The sequence below is a fragment of the Pecten maximus genome, chromosome 1 (assembly GCF_902652985.1).
Source record: "Pecten maximus chromosome 1, xPecMax1.1, whole genome shotgun sequence".
Classification (NCBI taxonomy): Eukaryota; Metazoa; Mollusca; class Bivalvia; order Pectinida; family Pectinidae; genus Pecten; species Pecten maximus.
The window spans coordinates 21,191,063-21,211,821 of record NC_047015.1 but is presented as its reverse complement, the minus strand read 5'-3'; the positions used below and the strand labels follow the sequence as shown (position 1 = coordinate 21,211,821).

Genomic DNA, 20,759 nt, shown 5'->3' with positions numbered 1-20,759 from the left:
TTTAAACACACGGTTTATAAATGATCAAAGAAGGATTGTAATGATATGGAAGTCAAAGCATGGCAAAACAAAATATATAAAAATAAGGTGAGTGACTCCTATTTAATCCGTTTTGTACCTACATACAGCTACCTAAACATCTGTCCTGTATGAAAGAGACTTGCTAAATAGATACTTAAATTCTTCAGAAATCACCTATGGTTTTGGCTACACACATGTTCAGTAATTTCCCACAAGTGTATTCAGGATCTCAGCTACAGTACATACTGTGTACATGTAAATGAACAGTAATTATAGATAATTACCTAGTTAGGACGTCAGCTATACACATCTGTACATTACTTACCTATTTAGGATTTTGGCAGCTTACCTGTACAATGATCACATATTTATAGGACCTTGAATTAACACCCAGGTACAGTAATTACCTATCAAAGATTTCACCTACAAACCCAGGTACAGTAATTACCTATCAAGGATTTCACCTACAAACCCAGGTACAGTAATTACCTATCAAAGATTTCAGCTACAAACCCAGGTACAGTAATTACATGTACCTTTCAAAGATTTCACCTACAAACCCAGGTACAGTAACTACCTATCAAGGATTTCACCTACAAACCCAGGTACAGTAATTACCTATCAAGGATTTCACCTACAAACCCAGGTACAGTAATTACCTATCAAGGATTTCACCTACAAACCCAGGTACAGTAATTACCTATCAAAGATTTCAGCTACAAACCCAGGTACAGTAACTACCTATCAAGGATTTCACCTACAAACCCAGGTACAGTAACTATACCTATCAAGGATTTCACCTACAAACCCAGGTACAGTAATTACCTATCAAAGATTCCAGCTACAAACCCAGGTACAGTAACTACCTATCAAGGATTTCACCTACAAACCCAGGTACAGTAATTACCTATCAAGGATTTCACCTACAAACCCAGGTACAGTAATTACCTATTAAGGATTTCAGCTAGACACCCTTCTACTGGTATATCCTGTACTATGAAGGGTCCTTTCTCTGGACAAATGAAGATCCTGTCCCTTGTCTCCTGTATACTGTCATCTTTGCATATTTTTGTGCTCGACAATCCACCTTTGGCTACAAAAGTTATCTCCCTTATCAGACGCACAGTAATGTTACTAACATCCCTATTGGTCTGGTTTGTAATGATAATTTTCACTTTCATGCTATCCCCCGTCTGCTGGACATTTCTCTGCAATCTGTGTATGAGAGAAAATTTCATTTTCATTCCTTATTTACATGACTTTCTGTTTTTAGTAACAGTTTCCGTTGGTAAATCAAGTCTTTAACATTTTTACATTGTACTTGACCAATCAAAATGTTCTTTAAGCTATAGTTTCTATCAATGATTTTTACATGAATTGTAAACATGAGTAGAATTTTTATCTAACAGTAGTATATAGTTAGCCTGTGTCTAGATAAAGATAGATATTTTAATGATGATGATCATTTATATATACATTACTATGGAGAAAAACTTGTGTCAATACAACTTAATTGTCTCTTCAGTAGCTCAGTATATTGTAGACATGTACTTGTATCACAAGGTTGAGGGTTTACACTCTACAGTACAAACTTACTTGGCAGTGACAAAGAGGGGCTTCTTGAGAAACAGGAGGTAGGGGACATCTAGTCTGTTGGTAACTAACTTTGGAGTACTAGAGCTTTCCGTTCTTCCCAGAGGGTGGTATACAACTATTGTCTGGGTAGTCTAAACAAGATATAACTACATAAAAACGTGTCATTTTAACATATATAGTTCATAGTGTATCCACAAACATCTGACATGTAAACAAAACAGTTCAAAATTCAAATGTACAGGTTTTTACCTAACACCTGGAATATCAATTCGAACTTGTCATTATCAATCTAATATTACAAAAACTAGAAGCATCTTTGTTTCCAACAAGAATGTCATGATACATCTTATAACATTTTGGTTTTTGTAACATCCTGATCTTTATAACAGCCTTGTTCTGTAACACTCACGTTTAGATTTGAAGCATCAATCACTTCAGCACTTAGTGTATATGTCACCTTGGCTGTCCAGTTACAACCTGTACCTATTCCATTAGCATCAAATGAGGCTGACGAAGAAATCAAGTCAGAAAAAAAAAGATGTAGTCACAAGTTCATTTTGAATATGTATGTGAAATAAATTATTTTACAGTACTGTTACAGTTACCAGCGGTAATAACATTATGTTTGACAACATGGCTGTTTTGAATAACGTGCCATATACATCGCTTTTTTTTTTTTGTAATTAAAAGATTTTCAAAATACCAGAAAGGGTGTACATGCATTCCTAGTTCTACAAAACAAACATGATAGCAGTTGTTTTTCGGTTTGTTTTATCAATAAAGATTTTGAAAGAAGTAAGAAAAATGTTAAACTTACCAGGAATTTCAGTAAGTAGTCGAATTCGGAATGGAAAGATGTAGCTTCCTAACATGAAAATATCTGTCAAAAAACAATACAACTGTACATTTGTTTACCCTAAATGTTCTTATGAATGGACATAAAAGGGAAATTCCGCACATGTTGGTATTTCATTATCATATAAAAATTGCACAAAATCATCCACTTATTTTCTTATGGAGATCATACACCTCAATTTACCAGATATACAAAACATACAATATTTGATTGTAGAAATTCTAAATAGATTAAGCTAGAATGAGTGACAAATGTTTGGCGGTCATGATTGTGTTATAACACGTTGCTAAACAGTGTAAAATATCTTCCCAGCAGAAACTGTTTATACACACTTGTGCGTATATATAAATGATTTTTTTAAACTTTTATTTTTATTCAGACAAGACATAGTTTATAAATTACAAGCATTGTCCTCTCGCAGGAGGGCTTTCTCGCGTCATCCATCCTTCTCCACATTCATTCTACTATCATGCATCCCTACACTCTCTAATATTTATAATGTTAAGTTAAAAATAAATACATACAATTATATAGTCATGTAGACAGTAAATAAATAAATAAATAAATAGATATATAAATAAATTTAATTAATCACATAAATAAATAAATGTATACATAAATAAATAGTTAACAATATTTCAATGAATAAATAGGTAGGATCAATGATTCAGTGACCCTTCATTTCCAGATTCCTCTTACACTATATTTACGGTCTAATTTAACATTGGCCAGGTGAATTCAAACCAACAAGAAAGATATTTTGACAATAGTTTTAGAAGCCATAAGAAAAGGTACAGAACAACCAGAAATACCCTTTTCATATTAACTTACAGCACATAATTGTTTTATCAATTTTTTTTTTAGATGAAATCCCTCCAGTTGAATTATCTTATGGTAAAATGTACCTTGACTCTTGTACAGATCAATGTCAGGATAGTCCAAATAATGTTTCTTTGCTTCAAATTTCTCTTCTGCGGGTGGATGTCCATGTCTGTATACAACTACAACAATAAAAATGGCTATTATACTTTCTTAATTTAAACATAAATCATATATTTACACAGTTTTCTTAAAACTCCTTACATCCCTACAAACTGTTCACAGTGAACCAAGCGATGAAACAAAGCATCTTTTTGAACTCTGCAGGACGTTGGTTCTTGGAGAATTTCTCCTTAGGGAGAATTTTCTCTTCTGATTTTAATCCCACAAACTGTTCACAGTTTTAATCTCCTTACAATCCTACGAACTATACAAAGCTAGTTCTTAACCTCCTTACAATCCTACAAACTGTATACAGCTTTAACCTCCTTACAATCCTACAAACTGTTCACAGTTCTTACTCTCCTTACAATCCTACAAACTGTTCACAGTTCTTACTCTCCTTACAATCCTACAAACTGAGCACAGTTCTTACTCTCCTTACAATCCTACAAACTGTTCACAGTTCTTACTCTCCTTACAATCCTACAAACTGTTCACAGTTTTAATTTCCTTACAATCCTACAAACTGTTCACAGTTTTAATCTCCTTACAATCCTACAAACTGTACACAGTTCTTACTCTCCTTACAATCCTACAAACTGTACACAGTTCTTACTCTCCTTACAATCCTACAAACTGTATACAGTTCTTACTCTCCTTACAATCCTACAAACTGTTCACAGTTCTTACTCTCCTTACAATCCTACAAACTGTTCACAGTTCTTACTCTCCTTACAATCCTACAAACTGTATACAGTTCTTACTCTCCTTACAATCCTACAAACTGTTCACAGTTCTTACTCTCCTTACAATCCTACAAACTGTTCACAGTTCTTACTCTCCTTACAATCCTACAAACTGTACACAGTTCTTACTCTCCTTACAATCCTACAAACTGTATACAGTTCTTACTCTCCTTACAATCCTACAAACTGTACACAGTTCTTACTCTCCTTACAATCCTACAAACTGTATACAGTTCTTACTCTCCTTACAATCCTACAAACTGTATACAGTTCTTACTCTCCTTACAATCCTACAAACTGTACACAGTTCTTACTCTCCTTACAATCCTACAAACTGTTCACAGTTCTTACTCTCCTTACAATCCTACAAACTGTTCACAGTTCTTACTCTCCTTACAATCCTACAAACTGTACACAGTTCTTACTCTCCTTACAATCCTACAAACTGTTCACAGTTCTTACTCTCCTTACAATCCTACAAACTGTATACAGTTCTTACTCTCCTTACAATCCTACAAACTGTACACAGTTCTTACTCTCCTTACAATCCTACAAACTGTATACAGTTCTTACTCTCCTTACAATCCTACAAACTGTATACAGTTCTTACTCTCCTTACAATCCTACAAACTGTATACAGTTCTTACTCTCCTTACAATCCTACAAACTGTATACAGTTCTTACTCTCCTTACAATCCTACAAACTGTTCACAGTTCTTAACTCTCCTTACAATCCTACAAACTGTACACAGTTCTTACTCTCCTTACAATCCTACAAACTGTTCACAGTTCTTACTCTCCTTACAATCCTACAAACTGTATACAGTTCTTACTCTCCTTACAATCCTACAAACTGTTCACAGTTCTTACTCTCCTTACAATCCTACAAACTGTTCACAGTTCTTACTCTCCTTACAATCCTACAAACTGTTCACAGTTCTTACTCTCCTTACAATCCTACAAACTGTACACAGTTCTTACTCTCCTTACAATCCTACAAACTGTTCACAGTTCTTACTCTCCTTACAATCCTACAAACTGTTCACAGTTCTTACTCTCCTTACAATCCTACAAACTGTACACAGTTCTTACTCTCCTTACAATCCTACAAACTGTTCACAGTTCTTACTCTCCTACAATCCTACAAACTGTTCACAGTTCTTACTCTCTACAATCCTACAAACTGTTCACAGTTCTTACTCTCCTTACAATCCTACAAACTGTTCACAGTTCTTACTCTCCTTACAATCCTACAAACTGTTCACAGTTCTTACTCTCCTTACAATCCTACAAACTGTACACAGTTCTTACTCTCCTTACAATCCTACAAACTGTATACAGTTCTTACTCTCCTTACAATCCTACAAACTGTACACAGTTCTTACTCTCCTTACAATCCTACAAACTGTTCACAGTTCTTACTCTCCTTACAATCCTACAAACTGTTCACAGTTCTTACTCTCCTTACAATCCTACAAACTGTACACAGTTCTTACAATGCTATAAACCATACTTTCCAACCTGATGAAAATGTTAAGAAATAGTGATATAATCTATTCAAATACCAAAAGTATATATTGTTATTAGTATGTACAAATAAATTTTACACGTACAATGGTTAATTTATAAACATTAACACCTATATTGTATACATTGGTTTTGAAGTGTTCAATACCAATTTCCCAAATATATCAATTCCACACAGCAATAGGATAAAACAGGGCTAATGACTGCTGATATGGACTGGCTTGATGTCAGCCTCGATTGTCTCTGGCCACATGCTACAGACATCTATCAAAATGTCTAGTGTTTGGTCAGAGGGAAATTGAGATTGTGGATGTAAATTTATTCAGTCATGTATGAATGTTAGAGGGCAAGATAGTTGCCCAATGCCACATAGTGCTAACTGTGTTGCAGGAATTTTTGTGCCTTTAAAAAATATTTAATTGATAAAACAATACAAGAGGCCCATGGGGCCTGTATCGCTCACCTGGTTGGATTTGACCAAATGTCAAATTAGTATTGATGTTCAATTCATTTTATTTGTCAACCTCAAGCAATGCTTTATATGCTCAAAGTATGGGGATCCCAACTGCTTTAAAGAAATAACGAAGTCCAGACTCTCTAAGTTTACAACATGCATTCATAACTTTATGACTGTAGCGATTTAAAGGAATTACCTCTATTTCCCATATTGGGCCCCGCCAAATTGGCCCCTCTGGGGTCAGAGTCACCATTTATGCAAAATCTATTCCCATTCTCCCAAGGATGTTCCTGACTAAATTGGGTTCAAATCCATTCATAACTTTATGACTGGTAGCGATTTAAAGGAATTACCTCTATTTCCCCTATTAGGCCCCGCCCCATTTGGCCCCTTGCGAGTCAGAGTCACCATTTATGCAAAATCTGTTCCCCTTCCCCCAAGAATGTTTCTAACTAAATTGGGAAAAAATCCATTCATAACTTTATGACAAGAAGCGATTTAAAGGCATTACCTCTATTTCCCCTATTAGGCCCCGCCCCATTGGCCCCTCGAGGGTCAGAGTCACCATTTATGCAAAATTTTTCCCCTTCCCCCAAGGATGTTTCTGACTAAATTGGGATGAAATCCATTCATAACTTGATGACTAGTAGCCATTTAAAGGAATTTTCCCTATTGGGCCCCGCCCCATTGGCCCCTCGGGAGTCAGAGTCCCCATTTATGCAAAATCTGTTCCCTTTCTCCTAAGGATTTTCCTGACTAAATTAGGTTCAAATCCATTCATAACTTTATGACAAGTAGCGATTTAAAGGCATAACCTCTATTTCCCATATTGGGCCCCGCCCCATTGGCCCCTCGGGGGTCAGAGTCACCATTTATGCAAAATCTGTTCCCCTTCTCCCCAGGATGTTCCTGACTAAATTGGGTTCAAATCCATTCATAACTTTATGACTGGTAGCGATTTAAAGGAATTACCTCTATTTCCCCTATTAGGCCCCGCCCCATTTGGCCCCTTGCGAGTCAGAGTCACCATTTATGCAAAATCTGTTCCCCTTCCCCCAAGAATGTTTCTAACTAAATTGGGAAAAAATCCATTCATAACTTTATGACAAGAAGCGATTTTAAAGGCATTACCTCTATTTCCCCTATTAGGCCCCGCCCCATTGGCCCCTCGAGGGTCAGAGTCACCATTTATGCAAAATTTTTCCCCTTCCCCCAAGGATGTTTCTGACTAAATTGGGATGAAATCCATTCATAACTTGATGACTAGTAGCCATTTAAAGGAATTTTCCCTATTGGGCCCCGCCCCATTGGCCCCTCGGGAGTCAGAGTCCCCATTTATGCAAAATCTGTTCCCTTTCTCCTAAGGATTTTCCTGACTAAATTAGGTTCAAATCCATTCATAACTTTATGACAAGTAGCGATTTAAAGGCATAACCTCTATTTCCCCTATTGGGCCCCGCCCCATTGACCCCTCGGGGGTCAGAGTCACCATTTATGCAAAATCTGTTCCCCTTCTCCCCAGGATGTTCCTGACTAAATTGGGTTCAAATCAATTCATAACTTTATGACAAGTAGCGATTTAAAGGAATTGCCTCTATTTCCCCTATTAGGCCCGCCCCTTTGGCCCCTCGGGGGTCAGAGTCACCATTTATGCAAAATCTGTTCCCCTTGGCCCAAGGATGTTCCTGACCAAATTGGGTTCAAATCCATTCATAACTTTATGACTGGTAGCGATTTAAAGGAATTACCACTATTTCCCCTATTAGGCCTCGCCCCATTGGCCCCTCGAGGGTCAGAGTCACCATTTATGCAAAATTTTCCCCCTTCCCCCAAGGATGTTTCTGACTAAATTGGGATGAAATCCATTCATAACTTGATGACTAGTAGCCATTTAAAGGAATTTTCCCTATTGGGCCCCGCCCCATTGGCCCCTCGGGAGTCAGAGTCCCCATTTATGCAAAATCTGTTCCCTTTCTCCTAAGGATTTTCCTGACTAAATTAGGTTCAAATCCATTCATAACTTTATGACAAGTAGCGATTTCAAAGGCATAACCTCTATTTCCCCTATTGGGCCCCGCCCCATTGGCCCCTCGGGGGTCAGAGTCACCATTTATGCAAAATCTGTTCCCCTTCTCCCCAGGATGTTCCTGACTAAATTGGGTTCAAATCCATTCATAACTTTATGACAAGTAGCGATTTAAAGGAATTGCCTCTATTTCCCCTATTAGGCCCGCCCCTTTGGCCCCTCGGGGGTCAGAGTCACCATTTATGCAAAATCTGTTCCCCTTGCCCCAAGGATGTTCCTGACCAAATTGGGTTCAAATCCATTCATAACTTTATGACTGGTAGCGATTTAAAGGAATTGCCTTAATTTCCCCTATTGGCCCACGCCCCTCCGGCCCCTTAGGAGTCAGAGTCACAATTTATGCAAAATCTGATCCCCTTCTGCCAAGGATGTTTCTGGCCAAATTTGATCAAAATCCAAATAGAACTTTTTGACTAGTAGCGATTTGAAGCAAATGTTGACGGACAGACGGACGGACGACGGACGACAGACGCTGCGCCATGACATAAGCATGTGATTTTTACCTTTCTTGTGATTAAATTATGTCAGGTTTCAACAAGTGTATTCACCTAAGTTGGGAAATATATTTAATTCAGTAGTTCAAGTATTAAATTATTAGATGCATCATAGTTTTCAAAAAATATTGAACATGTGTTAAATAGTGTGAAATTGCAAGGTGGTATTGGGTTAAGTTGTAAGAGTTGTATAAGGTTGGGTAGAGCTGTCTTAGGTGTTGCTGAATGGTGTTTGGTTGTGATGTATGGTGTGGAGTTAAATGGTGTTTGGTGGTAATGTATGGTGTTGGGTTGAGTTATGTGGTACATGTTGTGTGCATGATGTTGGGTAATGCTGTATCATGTTGTGTTGTGTTAGGTATTGCGGTACAATATTTGTTTTTGTTATTGTATAGTATGAGATTGGGTGGGGTTAGGTATTGCTGTATTGTGTTGGGTATTGCTGTATGATGTTGGGTGGTGTTGGGTATTGCTGTATGATGTTGGGTGGTGTCGAGTATTGTTGTATGATGTTTGGTGGTGATGGGTACGGCTGTATGGTGTTGGGTGGTGTTGAGTATTGTTGTATGATGTTTGGTGGTGTTGGGTATTATTGTATGATGTTGGGTATTGCTGTATGATGTTGGGTATTGCTGTATGATGTTGGGTGGTGTTGGGTATTGCTGTATGATGTTGGATGGTGTTGGGTATTGCTGTATGATGTTGGGTGATGTTGGGTATGGATGTATGATGTTGGGTGATGTTGGGTATGGCTGTATGATGTTGGATGGTGTTGGGTATTGCTGTATGATGTTTGGTGGTGATGGGTACGGCTGTATGGTGTTGGGTGGTGTTGAGTATTGTTGTATGATGTTTGGTGGTGTTGGGTATTATTGTATGATGTTGGGTATTGCTGTATGGTGTTGGGTATTGCTGTATGATGTTGGGTGGTGTTGGGTATTGCTGTATGATGTTGGATGGTGTTGGGTATTGCTGTATGATGTTGGGTGATGTTGGGTATGGCTGTATGATGTCGGGTGGTGTTGAGTATTGTTGTATGATGTTTGGTGGTGATGGGTATTGCTGTATGGTGTTTGGTGGGGTTGGGTATTGCTTTATGATGTTGGGTTGTGTTGGGTATCATTGTATGATGTTGGGTGGTGTTGGGTATTGCTGTATGGTGTTGGGTGGTGTTGGGTATTGCTGTATGATGTTGGGTGGTGTTGGGTATTGCTGTATGATGTTGGGTGGTGTTGGGTATTGCTGTATGGTGTTGGGTATTGCTGTATGGTGTTGGCTGGTGTTGGGTATTGCTGTATGATGTTTGGTGGTGTTAGGTATTGCTGTATGATGTTTGGTATTGCTGTATGGTGTTTGGTGGTGTTTGGTATTTCTGTATGATGTTGGGTATTGCTGTATGATGTTTGGTGGTTTTTGGTATTTCTGTATGATGTTGGGTGGTGTTGGGTATTGCTGTATGGTGTTGGATGGTGTTGGGTATTGCTGTATGATGTTGGGTGGTGTTGGGTATTGCTGTATGATGTTTGGTGGTGTTGGGTATTGCTGTATGATGTTGGGTGGTGTTGGGTATTGCTGTTTGATGTTTGGTGGGGTTGGGTATTGCTGTATGGTGTTGGGTATTGCTGTATGATGTTTGGTGGTGTTGGGTATTGCTGTTTGATGTTTGGTGGGGTTGGGTATTGCTGTATGGTGTTGGGTATTGCTGTATGATGTTGGGTGGTGCTGGGTTTTGCTGTATGATGTTGGGTTGTGTTGGGTATCATTGTATGATGTTGGGTGGTGTTGGGTATTGCTGTATGATGTTGGGTGGTGTTGGGTATTGCTGTATGGTGTTGGGTATAGCTGTATGATGTTGGGTGGTGTTGAGTATGGCTGTATGATGTTGGGTATTGCAGTATGATGTTGGGTGGTGATGGGTATTGCTGTATGATGTTGGGTGGTGTTGGGTGGTGTTGGGTATTGCTGTATGATGTTGGGTGGTGTTGAGTATGGCTGTATGATGTTGGGTATTGCTGTATGATGTTGGGTGGTGATGGGTATTGCTGTATGATGTTGGGTGGTGTTGAGTATGGCTGTATGATGTTGGGTGGTGTTGGGTATTGCTGTATGATGTTGGGTGGTGTTGAGTATGGCTGTATGGTGTTGGGTGGTGTTGGGTATTACTGTATGATGTTGAGTATTGTTGTATGATGTTGGGTATTGCTGTATGGTGTTGGGTGGTGTTGGGTATGGCTGTATGATGTTGGGTGGTGTTGAGTATTGTTGTATGATGTTTGGTGGTGATGGGTATTGCTGTATGGTGTTAGGTATTGCTGTAAGATCTTGGGTATTGCTGTATGATGGTGTTGGGTATTGCTGCATGGTGTTGGATGGTGTTTGGTTTTGCTGTATGATGTTGGGTGGTGTTGGGTATTGCTGTATGGTGTTGGATGGTGTTGGGTATTGCTGTATGGTGTTGGGTATTGCTGTAAGATCTTGGGTATTGCTGTATGATGGTGTTGGGTATTGCTGTATGATGTTGGGTGGTGTTTGGTTTTGCTGTATGATGTTGGGTGGTGTTGGGTATTGCTGTATGGTGTTGGATGGTGTTGGGTATTGCTGTATGGTGTTGGGTTTTGCTGTAAGATCTTGGGTATTGCTGTATGATGGTGTTGGGTATTGCTGTATGATGTTGGGTGGTGTTTGGTTTTGCTGTATGATGTTGGGTGGTGTTGGGTATTGCTGTATGGTGTTGGATGGTGTTGGGTATTGCTGCATGGTGTTGGGTTGTGTTGGGTATTGCTGTATGATGTTGGGTGGTGTTGAGTATTGCTGTATGATGTTGGGTGGTGTTGGGTATTGCTGTATGGTGTTGGGTATTGCTGTATGATGTTGAGTGGTGTTGGGTATTGCCGTATGATGTTGGGTGATGTTGGGTATTGCTGTATGCTGTTGGGTGGTGTTGATTATTGCTGTATGATGTTGGGTGATGTTGGGTATGGCCGTATGATGTTGGGTGGTGTTGAGTATTGCTGTATGATGTTGGGTGGTGATGGGTATTGCTGTATGATGTTGGGTGGTGTTTGGTTTTGCTGTACGATGTTGGGTGGTGTTGGGTATTGCTGTATGATGTTGGGTGGTGTTGAGTATTGCTGTATGATGTTGGGTGGTGTTGGGTATTGCTGTATGGTGTTGGGTGGTGTTGGGTATTGCTGTATGGTGTTGGGTGGTGTTGGGTATTGCTGTATGATGTTGGTGGTGTTGGATTTAGCTGTATGATGTTGGGTGGTGTTGAATATTGCTGTATGATGTTGGGTGGTGTTGGGGTTTGCTGTATGATGGTGGGTGGTGTTAAGTATTGCTGTATGGTATTGGGTTGTGTTTGGTATCGCTGTATGGTATTGGGTGGTGTTGAATATTGCTGTATGATGTTGGGTGGTGTTGGGTATTGCTGTATGGTGTTGGGTGGTGTTGAATATTGCTGTATGGTGTTGGGTGGTGTTGAATATTGCTGTATGGTGTTGGGTTGTGTTAGGTTTTGCTGTATGATGTTAGGTTGTGTTGAATATTGCTGTATGATGTTGGGTATAGCTGTATGGTGTTGTGTATTATTGTAAGATGTTGGGTATTGCTATTTGGTGTTGGGTAGTGTTGATTATTGCTCTATGGTTAAGATTAACGGTTTTGCTTATGTTTCATTGATTAAGACTCTATCATGTTAATATGAGGTGACCCAAGTAACAGAATACTTACAATGTTCACAACCTTGAAATTTCAGGCGAATACCACGTCCAGTTGTTGTACTTACTACATTCAAGTAAACAACACTGAAATGTAAAACGACCAATTTCAATTCATCTCAAGCCCATCACTTACAGTACCAATATGACATTTAAGGGGATGAATATTAAATGAATTGTTGCTGCACATTTCTATGACAAATGCCAGAAGAGATGGTTCAATAACAAATGGCACAATTTATACTTGATGAAAATGTAAATAAACTGAAAAAGAATATTCAATAACTTATCCAGAAAATATGTAAATGAACTGATATGAAACAAGACTATCAAACATAGAATCATTATGGATCAACTCCCCGGTTTCCAGAAGTATGAATGATATGGTTGACTGCAGCCTGATCAACTCCCCGGTTTCCAGAAGTATGAATGATATGGTTGACTGCAGCCTGAGTTCTAATGGTGTAGGAACAAAGTGCACTACTATATGTATATGAAAACATAGAATTCTCTTACACTGTTTGGTGTCGCTTAGATTTTGGTGCAGACAAAATAAATCTTGCATGTCATGACACCTGACCTACATGAACATGTTAGGTAAAACATCATGCCAGATATATTTTGTCTGCACAGAAAATCCTAGCGTTACCGAATTGTGTAATTTCACATTTTCATAAAAGTAGTGTGCTACATGTATTGCCCGACACCAGATAATTCCATCTCTCATAATCTCCAGGTCTGGGATATGGCCAGATCAAAACTCATGCCAGGTTGAAAAATATGGCAGATAGACAAATATGTATTTTTATTTTTTTTGTCAATTAAACTTACATAATAAATATGTAAATTGTAACTGTCAGGTCAGTTCTTGGGAGTAAAAACCATGCAGATGTCACAATTGCTTTTGTATTTACATATCCAGCTAGGGTTTTTTTCCAGGAAGATTACATGTACAATAGTACATGTCTCTGACAAATTGACATTACATTGAGGCATAGAAACTAAATATCTGTGTTTCCACTGACCCTACCGACCCTGTATTATTGTGCCTAACCTAAGTTTTTTTTACCATTTCAAGGATGACTATTAAAGTCAATATTGATTGTCTGTATAACCTAATTAGAAAAAATAATTAAAAAAGACAGCAAACAGATTTCCTTGCCTAGAATTTACCGACCTTATTTTTCTGGCATGTTATTGTTAGTGGAAACATGTATTATCTTTTAAAACATGACGATGTACATTTTACTTACTAGAGCCTCAAACTGTTAAATTGAATTTGAGGTGCTTAAATAATTCTGAAAGGTCTATGTCATTGTGGCTGTATCATTGAACCCATTCTTGGCCTTACAGCAAATAGTTTGAAGGTATAGACGAATCCTGATTGGTAATATATAGATAGTGTAACAGGAGACTAGTGTGACCCCACTGGGGATTGAACTGCGACACTCAACTGACTATTTAGGAAAAGGGAAATTCGCCCGGGCGTGTAGCCAGAGTTTCCTCTGGTAACTGGCTACCGAGCGTGAAGCTGTAAGGCAACTGTATCACTACATTAGACAGGTTGGGGAGAAGTCCTGATTTCACTATTATAGTGGTATTCCACTATAATAGCTATATATAGCTATATAAACAGTAGCAAATTGAAGCATTTCCGCCAGAAAAGGCATACCTGACAAAAAGCGAGAGTTATGGTTTGTAGGTGCATGATCGTTGAGCTTGGTTGTTACAATACCGGCAATAAAATTACAAGAGATCCCAGAGGGATCTTGGCACCCACCATTGAATGATCTTTATAAGTTCCATGTCAGATTGATCTTTTCTATTTTTCCCTTCCTCTTACTAATCTGTGCAAATTGAGAAACATCCCTCCAGTACTTTTCAAACAAGGAGAACTTATATATGAAATTTGAGACAACGGCTGTCCGTCGACCATGCGGTTTTCAGCAGATTGGTCCCAAAATGCAATATGACGGACCAAGGGGAACCTACATATGAAATTTGAGAAAGATCCCTTCAGTACCTTCTATAAAATAGTGATAACAATCTTCAATTGTCAAAATCTAAGATGGCTACTTGTCGGCCGTGTTGTTTTCCGATTGGTCCCAAAATGAAAGATGCATAACTACGGACCAAGGTTAAACTTTATATGAAATTTCTGAAAGATCCCTTAAGTACTTTCTGAGAAATAGGGATAACAAACTTCAATTGTCAAAATACAAGATGGCTGCCTGTTGGCCATGTGGTTTTCTGACTTGTACCAAAATTAAATATGCATAACCACGGACCATTAGGGCAACCTACATGTATATATGAAATTTCAGAAAGATCCCTTTAGTTCTTTGTGAGAAATAGCGATAACAAACTTCAATTGTCAATCCAGGATGGCTGTCTGTCGGCCATGTTGTTTTCCAATTTGTCCCAAAATGCAATATGCATAACTTCAGACCAAGGAGAACCAGCGTATGCAATTTGAGAAAGATCCCTTCAGTACTTTCTCAGAAATAGCAATAACAAGAATTGTTTACGGACGTAGGGACGGACGGACGGACCACGCACCATGGACGCAAGGCGATTTGAATAGCCCACCATCCAAATGATGGTGGGCTAAAAATGTCACCTGTGCTTTTTTCTGTGAAATTGCCGTTTTTCAATCTCTATACTAACCGAATAGAGAAAGGGAAGTAACTCTAATAAATCTAATAAATGATTATCATATCCAGAGTCGAAAAAAAAAACAAGAAAAAATGTTGCATTACTCCACTTCCGGTTGTAGCGGCTCTGTTTGGATTGGGAAAATTACGGGAAAGTATATACAGATTGTTGTGACGTTCAGATGAATTAGATATTAACAAATAAGCAAATGAAACAGAAATCGCAATTTCCGCTTAAAAAAAAAAAGATGATTTTACAGAAAAATGCACAGGTGACATTTCAATTTTTACATAGTGATCGTAGCAACCAAGGACATGGATCATGTACCTACCGACCATACTCTCGCTTTTTTCACATATACCTTTTCTGTCATAACGTTAAATGCTTCGACTGCTGTAGTACATATATTTACTTACCCGTATATATCTTCCCCTGGGAGGTATTCGCCTTTATGGCTTCGAAGTACAACTTGGTTCATGACAGCGTGTAGGAAACATTAAATGCTGACATCCTAGATTTTTACGACAAACAACTGATATATTTCATAGAGAGAGTTCGTTAGCTAACAGCGCATTAATCATACCAACGAACTTGGCCATGCTGATGCGGAAGTAAACAACCGGATGTATATAGTGCCGTATGAAAAAGGAGTCAAACAAAATAAATTATCCGGCCAATGAATTGAATAGAAATGTGATTTTCATCTCGACGCATTTAAAGCATGCAAGTAACTTTGTAGAGACAACCATATATTATGAAGGTACATTAGCCAATGATGATAACGTTTTAACAGCACAGTGCACATACTGTTTCCGATTTTTTTCAGTCATTTACAAGTAATCCGTGAACTTCCATATCTGTTTGACTGTCATAACTACATTAATTATTTGTACGTCTATCCAATTCAAAAAACCTATTTAGTGTACCCTGAACGAAAAAATATATTTAAATATGTTATTGGTATTGATTAATAAACAAGAATGCAGAAAACCGCATCAAAATCGGCCGACCCATTACCGAGTAATTTCGATTTTTCTCGAAAACACACCTAAGCCCAAAACCGAATACCTCGTTTTGGTGACCTCTGACCTGCGACGTCACAGGTTGAACACGATCGGAGCCGCCATATAGGAAATATATAGAAACAAACGTGAACACGTGCCTCTAATTAATACGAATAAGACAACAAAAATGAAAGTGCTGAATAAACTCTCTGAGTTATATTTGTGAATAAGTAATAACAAGTGCTACCGAAACCAGGGACATATAATTTTCTTTTTAAAAGGGCCATATATAACATGTAGCATCTCACTAATTTTCTCTCATAACGAGCCATATACAACATGTAACATCTTACTAATTTTCTATTATAACAGGCCAAATACAACGTGTATCATCTTATTTATTTTCTATTATAACAGGTCGTATATAACATGTATATATATATATATATTTTTTTTTTTTTTATTTCAACGGGTCGTTGTAACATGCATGACATTTGAATAACGGGCCGTTTATAACGACTTACATCATGTAGCCTTTATTATGAGGGCATGACCGGTTTGTTACATACAAATGTACCAGTATCGATTTCGGTTATAATACTTCTAGCAATAAAAGTTTAAATGCAATTCATACAAGATGTAAAATAAATGCTAATCATTTTGATTTTTTTATTAGCCAAAACAGCAATGATACCGTTATTTGTGATTTTTGGGTAATTGTCCGCAATTGATAAAACGTGTTCATGAAAGATCAGTAACTCCCAGACAAGATTCATAAAGTAAATGTTCAACATCATGGGTATATATATATGAATGAGGTAACTTTGGTTAATTATTCTATAGACAAACCTTTGAGATACGAATTTTTTCGTTTGCAAGGAAAACGAAACTCACTGAATTCCAAAAATAATGTGTTTGATTTCAACAACTTGAAAATGTATTCCCTATAGTATAAACGCAATTCCTTATAAAATTTATGTACAACCTGTAAAAGCATGTCTTCGGAACTTTTTTGAAGTGTACAGAAACCAAACGCGTGAACTCACAAGCAATTATCGGCGTGTGCCGATTAGAACACCAGAAATCACAGACACCTGTGGTGCAGTGACAGGTGTGACGAGCTTGTGGACCGTAATTTCACACCCGGTAATTGTTAAGCGGTATACTAACCCATTCAAACTTGGGAATTCGTAATTCTCCGAACATGTTTATACATCTGTTAAAAGTCCCTTTTTAAGTGAAGATATGACTTGCGACACGAATGGAAAGCAAAACCACAAGGATCTGGATCACTTCATGACACAATTAAAAAAATAATAGCAAAAAATACATAAAATTTGGAAAAAAAATCATACACGAAAATTATTGCGAGTTTATAAGTTTTAGTATTAATTATGATTAGTCACAATGAAATAAATTGTATGTTTTTTTATCATAAAAAATGGAGCTAAAATGATGGTTTTAATAAGTACCTATGCTTTATACCTGTACAGAAAGTATCAGTTATATTATAATTGTTGCGAATCACTTTTATATAATTTCACTGACAACGATCGTATATAAATTATATCTTTCTCAAGCATTTAATCGTCCTTAATCCCTGAGACCATGGCATGTAAAATAAGGGATACAATCTGTATATGTAGAAGTTTGTTGTAGACTTCAACACTGGTATTCATACGGGGAGAGATTTAGTCTATTGTAGATCATGATGATTATAATATATTACTTTCTAAATTAAGTGTCCTTCATGACTAGAAGGGGGTTTTGTATAGAATATAACGCATTAATTTACTGTACGTGTGTTCGTCTTTTCTCACAAACCAGAGTAGGCCTATCCAGAACTGTTGTATTGTTACCAGTATGTTTATTTGAATATTAATTTGCGAATGAAATGGCACATTATTTTATTTAAAAATGTTGATGCTGTGTTCCTTTCTTTGGTAATGAGTAAGAAATGGTAAACACATAACTAATATACATTTATTGGTGATTGGCCGATTATTACACCAGTCTGTGTTAACCAAGCGGTCATTTTCAGAGTCAATTTCACTATTTTTTATTTTTTTTTTAACTCAAACTTATATTGTAGGATTCCGACTTCTTGTCGGCAATATTCGCCAAATTCAACAACCTCAAATCTCATGTCCAGATCGTATTCAGACATGTTTGTGCTGCTACTGTTCACACTGTCCTCTATGCTACTGGCCACCATAACAGTCACTCCGTTCAACCTGTGACGTCATAGACTGAAGAGTTCCAAATCAGCGTGACTGACCGATACGCTGATTAGCAGTCGACCGACAGGTGCAAATCGCGTACTTCGATGTGCGATATCTCGGCACTCGGCCAACCGATTTTGATGCGGTTTGCGACATTCTTCTTTGGTGGTTACAAAGAATAACATATTTGATTATCGTTTTTCGTTCAGGGTACACTTTAATCTCAATTATAACAGCGCATGCCTACTCAGTCTGTTACTATCTCGCCTAAATCATCTTTGTGTTCTCTCACTGATGTGAAGGTAATGAACTGGAGTCCCCAGAACCCTCTGACAAAAATTATACTGCTGAATCCTCCAATGATGACCAGGTTATGAGGGAATGGTGGGACAGATAGAGGTCTCAGTAACCAAAGGACAACCTCTCTCATAATCAGTTGGAGCGAGCATACAAAATACTGGGTAAGCGACAGCATGCTTTCTCCACATACACAAAGGATCTGAGAAAGGCAGACTTGCTGAAACATATCTGGCCCCAGTTTCATCAATAACTTAAAAATTCCCAAAGAAACGCATTACAGAATCTCAGGAAAGTTTTATTAGGTAAGATTCTTTCTTCAATCCAATGATGTTTCCCATGGACAAGTTTGAGTTAAGAGTTTTCCTTAAGTTAAGGTTTGGTTTGGTTTATTTTGCTTAACGTCCTATTAACAGCCAGGGTCATTTAAGGACGTGCCAGGTTTGGAGGTGGAGGAAAGCCGGAGTACCCGGAGAAAAACCACATAATTCATGTCACCATAAGTTTTTGCGTTAACATTGTTCATGAATATTTAGGTAGGGGAACGTAACAGCTTCCGATATCGAGACCTAGTTTGAGTAGCAGCTGAACATCAAGTCACAGCCTTGACAGGACGGTATGACGTCGAAGCGATTCCTGATGACGTGAACATGGGATACTTGCGATACAAAGCACGCGAGTAAAAATAGTATTTGGTTTGTTTTTGTTTAACATCCTATCAGAGACCTATATACTATTAACAGCCAGGGTCATTTAAGGACGTGCCAGGTTTGGAGGTGGAGGAAAGCCGGAGTACCCGGAGAAAAACCACCGGCCTACGGTCAGTACATGGCAACTGCCCCACGTAGGTTTCGAACTCGCAACCCAGAGGTGGAGGGCTAGTGTTAACGTGTCGGGACACCTTAACCACTCGGCCACCGCGGCCCCCCTTAAGTTAAGGAATGTTGGTGAAAACGGGGCAAGATCATGCACACTCTCGGATAATGTTCCATTTAAGGAACCACAATGTCGTATCCACTGGAGATGTATATGAGAAGGTGAGACAATACCGTATGGAGGTCTGCTTATTGACAGGGGTTACATACAGATGTAGATCGTCAGGGACGTGACCATACAAACTGGTTTGCAAGGTGAAGGTTTCAAACTACAAATCCAATTGAAGGCTGCTAGGCTCTCTTACATAGCGGGTGTTTGACTAGCTGATGGTAATCAGACCATCTATCAATCCGGAGTTTCGGAATAGACCGGTTGGTTGGTTGGTTGGTTGTTACAATTGACCGATTTTGCCTTTTAAAAGTGCTAAAGCCTGGAAACCAGGTTTGGAGTCGGATACAAACAAACAAAATTTCACAATACTGCGTGTTTCATCTGAGCGCTGCTATGTTGGATACATGTATCCAAACACACGTCTACATTTGAAGATTCAAGACAGTGTAATGGCCGCTATATGGACACGTCTGGTAAATATTCTGTTTCCTTATACTATAAAAAAGATGTCCGACTTAGTAGCGACTAATATGCTTCGTTGTTTCGTTATCAGTGCTCTTGATCTTATTAAAAAAAAAGTAACATATTTTGATGACTATCAACAGGAAACTATTGGATACCCTCTATATATTACTGGCAATATCACGTCCTACAATGTAAATAATCCATTTCCAAAATATAAAACAACAAGTGGTGACGATGCTGGTCCAGCGAATGTCACAGTTCATAAAGGGTGGACGTAATGTTGTAGGCCGTGAAGGAAGCACGCTTTGACAGTCAAATACAGACATCGACATACTCACTTGACGATATCGATGGAAATGACATGTGCATTTGTCATGCAGGCTTTGCTTTATCTCGTCATCTTTATTGGATTGCAACTGTATACAGCCAAACAAATGAATTACCTGTTATGTACTGAATAGATAACTTATCAGATAGGAGTGGTGGCATGAACAATCACAATAACTGTCTCTGTGATGTTATTATCGTCCTAGACATTTTATATAGCTATTGGAAGTTTATTAAACATTTAATATCAATCGTATCAACGTGATACATGCAGTGACTACAAGTGTATTGCTATAGTGATATTGATTTGCTTAGAATT

The 20,759-nt window shown here is 38.2% G+C and overlaps 1 protein-coding gene across 13 annotated transcripts in view; it reads right to left on the bottom strand.

Annotated features, from left to right (window-relative positions):
• LOC117327517 overlaps positions 1–15,738 on the bottom strand; it is a 31,526-nt gene extending 15,788 nt beyond the window's left edge. For all 13 annotated transcript variants that reach the window (XR_004532667.1, XR_004532670.1, XR_004532668.1 and 10 more), the window contains exons 1-7: positions 15,555–15,738; positions 12,497–12,570; positions 3,379–3,474; positions 2,435–2,497; positions 2,027–2,124; positions 1,618–1,748; positions 970–1,236 (exon numbers count right to left, since the gene is read on the bottom strand). Coding sequence is in view for 2 of the 13 variants with exons in the window: in XM_033884551.1 (XP_033740442.1) it covers positions 970–1,236; positions 1,618–1,748; positions 2,027–2,124; positions 2,435–2,497; positions 3,379–3,474; positions 12,497–12,570; positions 15,555–15,616 (791 nt within the window). In the remaining 11 variants the exon portion in view is untranslated. The remainder of the gene's footprint in view (positions 1–969; positions 1,237–1,617; positions 1,749–2,026; positions 2,125–2,434; positions 2,498–3,378; positions 3,475–12,496; positions 12,571–15,554) is intronic.
• Positions 15,739–20,759: the final 5,021 nt, after the last annotated feature.